Source organism: Xyrauchen texanus, chromosome 14 (assembly GCF_025860055.1).
Source record: "Xyrauchen texanus isolate HMW12.3.18 chromosome 14, RBS_HiC_50CHRs, whole genome shotgun sequence".
Taxonomy (NCBI): Eukaryota; Metazoa; Chordata; class Actinopteri; order Cypriniformes; family Catostomidae; genus Xyrauchen; species Xyrauchen texanus.
In genome coordinates this window covers 6,682,734-6,691,132 of record NC_068289.1, presented here as the reverse complement: position 1 = coordinate 6,691,132, position 8,399 = coordinate 6,682,734, and the positions used below count along the sequence as shown (strand labels likewise).

General features: G+C 40.1%; 1 protein-coding gene across 1 annotated transcript in view; it reads left to right on the top strand.

The window, feature by feature from the left end:
* The first annotated feature begins 256 nt into the window (after positions 1 to 256).
* Positions 257 to 8,399, top strand: part of LOC127655231 (immunoglobulin superfamily member 3-like) — a 189,667-nt gene continuing 181,524 nt past the window's right edge. Inside the window, exon 1 of the mRNA XM_052142910.1 lies at positions 257 to 905. Coding sequence (XP_051998870.1) covers positions 866 to 905 — 40 coding nt within the window. The 5' untranslated portion in view covers positions 257 to 865. The remainder of the gene's footprint in view (positions 906 to 8,399) is intronic.

Below are 8,399 nucleotides of genomic sequence, written 5' to 3'. Positions count from 1 at the left end.
ACCAGTTCCAATGTACGCTGCATTTTTTGAACTAAACAGAGAGTAGCTGCGCCGTCGCTACTGACAACTGAATCCAGGCAACGGAGTGCTGATAGCAAAAGTGAGAAATCCGCGATTTAGCCACCATAAACTGATAACAGATTTATTTAGTCGAGACACTTTATCTATTGTGGTCCATTGTTGGACTTTATCTATTGAGGAAAATCCTCCGTCCATGTGAAAGTAGGAATGGGCTGGACCGCCTAGTGACTTCTTTGTGGGAGGCTGTGTCGTGTGTGTGTGTGTGTGTGACAGAGAAGAGCTGAAGGTGATCGCGGGAGCGGACCGTACGCGCTCTTCACGGAGAACGGACACTGGCACCATATTTGCTTCATATCAGTCTGATGAGATACTGTATATCGACAAGTTTAATCGCGACCACAGCCGGGGTTTTTTAGGAGATCTGGACAAACTGGTTAACACTCCCCCTCATCCTCCTCCTCCTCCACCTCCAGGCGTGGGCTGCTCGCACTCCAACGTGCTGGGAATCAAAAGCCGCACGACAGAGAGCTGCGATTTCCCGTGCCCAACGCGCCAACGTTCAACTCACAATATCGGATTCATTCGTGCAAACGGCGGATGTAATTTATCGGAGGACATGAGCCGGAGGCTTCCTTCAATTGCACAAGCGTCCTTGGCTGGATAACACTCTTTAAACCGGGCTCGATACAGCTCACTCGGCAGAGATTGAATCAGTGACGAGGTCCGAACAAGTGTACGCGTTCACAACTCAAGCTCCAAGAGCGGTTAGACGTTTCTGATTACATTTATTAGGCTACATCTGCGACATCTGGACTTATTCGCCAGTGCAGAGTAAAGGAGAACTATGGATATCAAATGGCTTACTATAGCCTTTGCTGTTTTTGGTAAGTTACATTTTTACCACGTATTTCATCATTATGTGCGAGACCCCGCACTGTTTAATTGGAGACCTAGTGCTGACGATTTACATGGTGTTTTTAAATGTATTGTCAGACTTCTCATTACATGCACCGCGCTTAATAAACACACGTGTTGTAGTTTTTATGTCATTTTGATTAATGGATCTGGTATTTGAGAGGATACAATGAAGCGTAAACTGTAATAAGTGATGTTAATTTCTGAAGCTTGATTTTCTCGGCTACGTAGAGACATTTCGCTCCTTATGTGTGCATGTAAGTTTGAAGCAATAGAAGTTGTATAGTATATGCACTGAAATATTACAATATTAGTGTTTTGATGTGGTCAAGTGACTCAGCTGCACTTGTACACACACAGTGATAAAAGAGTACATTGACCTGAAATATAGGTAATTTTTATGTTTCAGTATTTTTATTAGACTTATTAAACATTAATCTAATAAATGTTGCAATGGTGAATTTTTGTATTTTTGTGTGTGTAGAGAATGTGTATTCCCATCTTAAAGGGATAGTTCACCCAAAAATTATCTCACCCACATGCCATCCCAGATGTGTATGTCATCTGCAGAACATAAACTAAGATTTTTAGTTGAATATCTCAGCTCTGTAGGTTCTTACAATGCAAGTTAATGGTTACCAGATCCCCAAAAGCTCAGAAAAGTATATAAAGTCAGCGTAAAAGTAATCCATAATACTCCTGTGGTTTAATCAATGTCTTCTGAAGCAATCCAGTTAGTTTTGGGTGAGAACAGACCAAAATATAACTGTTTTTTTCCACTGTATATCTTGACAGCAGTCTCCTTTGCGATCATGATTTCAAGCTAATAATCGAGCTGTAATCAAACTGGAAATCATTATCACCAAGGAGACCGCTGATGTCAATATTTACAGTGAGAAAAGAGTTATGTTTTGGTCTGTTCTCAGCCAAAATTAACTGGTTTAATCCATGTCTTCTGAAGTGATCCAGAGTCGAATGGATTACTTTAATGTTGAATTTATCTCCTTTTGTAGAGCTTTATAGTGCTGATCACCATTCACTTGCATTGCATGGATCTACAGAGCTCAGCTATTCTTCTAAAAAATCTTTGTTTATGTTCTGCAGAAGAAAGTCATACACAACTGGGATAGCATGAGGGTAAACAATGAGAGAATTTTCATTTTTGTGTGAACTATCCCTTTAAAACGGTCATTTTGGCTTCATACCTCAGATGAGATTTCTTACAGATTCTATGGCTGTAATAAAAAAAAGATATCTCCTATCTGAGCATGCATCCATTTCCTTGTTTATTTCCTATGTAACAGTCAGTGATTTAGTTGATCTTGAACAAAGCTGCATGCTGTGATTTCTTACTTTGACAAACATAAAGAATCTGCCTCTCAGCAGCTCTGGTCAATGGGGTTTGGTCTTGGGTTAATGTCGTTTTAGAGAGGCCAGCAGGAGATTAATGTTCCTTTAATATTGACTGAATAAAGACTGAAGTGATGAAATAAAGACATGGTATCTTGTTTTAAATTTGACCTGGTGCTTGAGGGCAGGAACTTGTCTAAGTTTATGACATAAAACACAGCCTCCACAGAGATTATGACCCAGAGTCATAATCTCTTACCTGGATTGAGACCTGTATGATGTCATAGGCTCTAGTTTGTCAGTAGATGATTCAGCGTTCAACTGACGATTGTGCAAGGGAACAAATTATCAGTCACACATAAGAAATGTGGGCAAGACAGATGTGTGATGTGATTCTGATATGTCAATTTTAGGATCATAATGTCTTTCTATTGGTAATCAATCTAGAGTCATGGCAGTACTTTCAACTGATAGACAGCTGGAGCACTGTCTGTGAAATATAACGTTTTTGTGACACAGAAAGCATGTTTAGCTGTTGAACTAGGTTAATATAACATTGAGTTTGGACTCTCTCTTTGGATTAACCCCAGAGTCAGACTGTAGCCCCCACAATTCATGCAGATAGTCAGGAAAGACCAGGCTATTATCTTTTGTTGTCTTTAATCAGCACTATTTTTTTCACATGCAAAACACTTTTCAAGCCGCTGTCAGTGCTCACGCGCAGTCTTTCCCCAAGTGCCTGTCACAGACAAAACCATTAAAATATGCATTTACATATTCTACCCACCCCTTGCTCACTCCCTCCCTCCACCATTCACTGTTGTGCCCTTCCTCTCCCTTACCTTACAAACAAATACTGTCATACTCATTCAGACAAATTCTCTACCTCTTAACAAACAACAGATGGCTATACCCTCCTGGACAAGAGGCATGTTAGTTCTGCAGGGAGGGGACTGGGTGAGAAAGGAGCATCGGTCACTGTTGGCTTTCATAGCACATAAAAGATTTGTCAACTGCTGCTGCATTTACTTTCTCTTCTGAAAATGCTGTCTGTTGGTTTGAATGCTAAATACTGCATTGCAAGCTTTTGGTTCTCTACAGGGTGGCTTGGACATTTGATCATGAAGTGTACTTGCAGAAATGTATACGCTGCAACATTTTTGGCCTTGGTGTGTTATTGAAGATATTTAGGATGAAACTGGACCATAAGCTCTAAGTTTCTATTAATTACATGCACATTATTATAAATTTTAAGTGGAGAACATCATTAAATCGTCACATATGGGTTTAAAAGCAGAGGAGCTAAAGGGTTTGAGGAAATTAGCATGAAGCATGCTCCAAACAGCTCATTTTTATATGCAAGAAAGCAGGTAAGGTGTGTGTGTGTGTGTGTGTGTGAGTGAGAGAACAGAGACTTTTACAGATGGAAAAAATCGTCTGTTTCTCATCCCGTGTTTCTCCTCCTCACCTATGTTATTCCGTAAAACTGCACACAAAACAGCAGGAGAAGCCATAACGACATTCCTCATTTACACAAGTTTATAGGCCCACAAACTGGTAAATGCAATCGTAAAAAGCTATTTTTTTTAATAGGACCTTATTACTGCGCTTGCATTAAGGTGTTACACATCTTACACAGGTCTTCATATATGACAGGCATGTATTAGATGATTTACAATGTTTGCTTTGTTGATTTGCAATGTTTATGCGAAAAGTGTCGCCCTAAGCAATGTTATCCCATTGGCTCATGCTAATTTCATCCACTATTATTATGCAGCTGTTTGGAGGCACACTGTAGTGGAGAAAAGCAGAAAGACAGAATGAAAGAAAGGAAAAAGAGTGCTAGAATCGAGAGATTATTTAAGGTGTTTGTCTGAAGCCTTTATTAGCCTCCCACTGATTCAGGCACATTAGCCAAGCTTAGCCTCTCTGCATGGAATAAAAAAAACAATGCTCCCATTTCCCGACTCTCACCAAGCTGGACTTACTGTAAAAAGGCTCACTGAAGGGGTTTTGGTGATAATAGGAATACCAAGCAAATAAAAGATGTTGTAAGCATTTTCAGCTGGTTTTATTACACATACAGAGCAAATGAAAGGTGCTTTAAGCAATTAGCCGTTATGCTAAGTTCCGCTACATACTGTTTCCAAAACCCCGTTGCTAAAAGACATGTCAAATGATTCACAGGCAGGAGCAATTCTGATTAGCTAGTTTTCTGATTAGCAACAAAAGTGTGGGCTGCTTCCCTGACTATTGTTTTTTTTTTGCTCTTTATATTGCCTACACTGTAAAAAGTTGTAACCTCCGATTGTTAACATGAGCTTTTGAGCTGTTTCTACCTGAGCTAACCCGTAAAATTTGTTTTGTTAGGGTAACCTAATGTTAAGGTTGATTAATTTAAATAATATATCTGACTTAAATTAAACCAGTTAATTTTTATGTTACCAAGTGAAGCACATTTTTTTCAGTGAAGGGTTGTTACAGGCAAAGGTGTTATTTCTCAGGACACCTATTTCAGTTAAATCTCCGGTAGTAGGGACATTTTATGTATGACATTTCCCTAAAATTGCTTACAGCACCTTACAAAACTCAATTAGTCATCATACAAACAGCCACCAGTGCTCAGTTCTCTGTAGCATCGGCTAGAAGGCAACAGATCAAAAAGGTAGTGGGTTGGGTGAGTGGGGTGCTGAGTGATTTTACCAGCTCTTTTCCTCACTCTGAAAGTGTACTGTTCTTGAAGGGAGGGCAAAGGGCAACCAATAATCCACTCAGCAGTCCGAACTGTACTTTGTTGTCTTCTGGTGTCCGATTATGTAGTTGAACCAAATCAGACAGGCATTGAAGTAAAGAGGACAGACTCCACGACTGCAGTAGAAGTAGAATTGGATTAGCAGCACCTGTGGCAGGTTGAACTTCCTCAACTGGCATAGGAAGTACAGCCTCTACTGGTCAATGTAGGTCTCCCACTTCAGGTCCTGTGAGATGGTAGTGCCCAGGACCCTGAATGACTTCACTGATGCCACAGTGTTTAGAATGGTGATCAGGGTCAATGTTGGTCATCTCCACTGTTTTGGGCATGTTGAGCTCCAGGTTGTTATGACTCCACTAGTTCAACCTCCCTTCTGTATGTAGATTCATCATAATGAAAGTAGTATCAGTAGACAGTAGTGTCATCTGCAAACTCCAGGAGCTTGACAAAGAAGTCCTTGGTGATGCAGTTGTTGGTATACAGGGATAGAGTAGTGTGGAGAGCACACATACCATGAAGGCACAAGTGCTGATCGTACATGTGCTGGAAGTTAATTTTCCCAGTCTCACTAGCTGCTGCCTTTCCGTCAGAAAGCTGGTGATCCACAGACAGATAGATGTGGGAACAGAGAGCTGGGATAATTTATTCCATAGGAGAGCTGGGATGATTGTGTTGAAAGCCAAACTGAAGTCCACAAAAAGGCTCCTTGCATATGTCCCTGGTCTGTCCAGATGTTGCAGGATATGATGCAATGCCATGTTGACTGCATCATCCACAGACCTGTTTGCTCTAAGTAAGTTGAAGGGGATATAGAAAGGTTCCAGTGATGTCCTTCAGGTGGGCCAACTCCAGTCTCTCAAATTACTTCATGACCACAGACATCTGAGCAATGGGTCTGTAGTCATTAAGTCCTCTGATCTTGGATTTCTTTTGGGACAGGGATGATAGTGGATCATTTGATGCAGCAGGGAACTTCACACTGCTCCAGTGATGATAAGAGCTGTACTGCCCAGAAGTGCTGTTTACACCCTATGCTTAATTTCTTCACAATGGAGTTAAAAATCCCAGTAGTGTGTAAGACTCTTGTAGAACACACACAGACACCCATGCAGACACATACACTGCACAAATACACATTGTGTGCTCGTATGGATATGATCATTGCTTTCTTTCAGAAGAACCTATTTACACCTACAGTATTTAACACTCCGGTATCTCTCAGATCATCGCTATGACTCTTCAGTCATCTGAATGTCACTCTACTGTTACCCTACTCTGTTGTTACCCTGTTGGTAGAACGTCTTTTTCCTTTCAAAACCTGAGAATGTTGTGATAGTTGGAGAACTCTCAGCTGTCGGACTCCCAAATGACCTTTTGCTCCAGAATGCTGACTGTGCCTGTTGCGAGTGCATATTCAGAACAGCCCGAGATGAGCCCAGAGCTACATTTGCTGTTTGTATATTCATGACATCCATGTTCATTCTCCATGGTTCAGGAGATTATTAGTCACCATTGGAGATCAATCTTTATAATCACTGTTAGTCCTTCTCTGTGAATACTGTATTTATGAGCTGGAAATTCCGTGAGCATGATTTTATCCAGTAAGAGAACTCAGATGGGATTAGAAATTAGGGCTGGGTATTGATACAGATTTCCAGATTTGATATTGATTCATATGGATATATTTCAGTTATAATGTCCATTTTGCTTGCATATGAAAGAAAATCTTTCCCAGCTAATGCTGTTAATTTAACAGGGAATCCTATAGGTATATTACGGAAATAGCCTATTCATTTTACAAATGATATGTTCGTTTTTGTCACATTTTAGCTTTTACATTTTTTTCGGATCCATGTATTCCATCAATAAATATGGTATTATATTTCATATATTTTTTTTACATGTTTATTGTTTAATGCTTAATTTATTGTATTTACAATTATTTGATTTGTAGAACACATTAGAAATTGGTACTGTCTCTTTGGAAAACTGGCAGTTCTTTAAAGAGCATCTGTAAATGAGCGCATATTGATGAGAGTGGACTCGAATTGCTTCTTTACCTCATCCATGCTGTTCATGATTAGAATTAAAAGAGACATTATTCAATTTTAGCCATTACATGGAACGAGTCAATCAGACTTTAACTCTCAACTCACAGTGAAAGATCTCATTGTTGAACTTCTTCACCAATATTTCAATAACTAATGAGTGAAATCTGAACATTTACCAGCCAGTAGCTAATCACAAAATAAATGTAGTCGCATAGCACAAAATTTGGTCTCATGTAGAGAGTTGTGCATATAGTAAAAGCTCATTCTTAGGAGTTAAGAATCGATATCGAGATTGTTCAAATGAAAATTTATATTTGTACCCAGTCCTTATTAGAAATGTTTACACTCATCATGGCAAAACATTGTATTCGTTAAGATAGGTGGGGCCAGGGATTAACTGTATCTGGTATTTGTACCAGATGAACACTGTAATATCTGTGACTGACATCTTAATGGTAATCAATACATGACCCAAAAGAGTGCGCCGTTTCTCGCACAGTCTCCTTTAAATTCCTAACATTAGCCTGAAATTGTTTTAAAATTTCTTTTATAAATTGGTTAGATTGTCATTGATGATCTGTTTGGTATCTCTTTATTTTGTCCCTACCATTATATTGCACCATAAATGGATTGACCCAATTTTGTATCAAAATATGTGTGTAGCTGGGGGGTGGGTTGAAGTTTTCAGACATAACAACAACAAACAACAACAACTTACATTTATATAGCGCTTTTCTCAAACTCAAAGTGCTTTACATAGTATAGGGGGAATCTCCTAAACCACCACCAGTGTGCAGCATCCACCTGGATGATGCGACGGCAGCCATAGTGCGCCAGAACGCCCACCACACACCAGCTATTGGTGGAGAGGAGATGGTAGAGTGATGTAGCCAATTCAGGGATGGAGATTATTAGGAGGCCATGATAGATAGGGGCCAATGGGGGAATTTGGCCAGGACACCGGGGTTAAACCTCTACTCTTTACGAGAAAGTGCCCTAGGGATTTTTAATGACCCATCCGAAAGACGGTGCTTTTTTTTTTTAAAGTATAGTGTCCCCGTCACTGTACTGGGGCATTAGGACCCACACAGACCATAGGGTGAGCACCCCCTGTTGGCCTCCCTAATACCTCTTCCAGCAGCAACCTTGGTTTTCCCCAGGAGGTCTCCCATCCAGGTACTGGCCAGGCTCAACCCTGCTTAGCTTTAGTGGGCAACCAACTAAGATAAACTGAGAATATATAGCTAGTCTATATATTCTCAGTTTACCCCTATATTATGCCTGGACTTTACAGTTTATGCAAATATTCT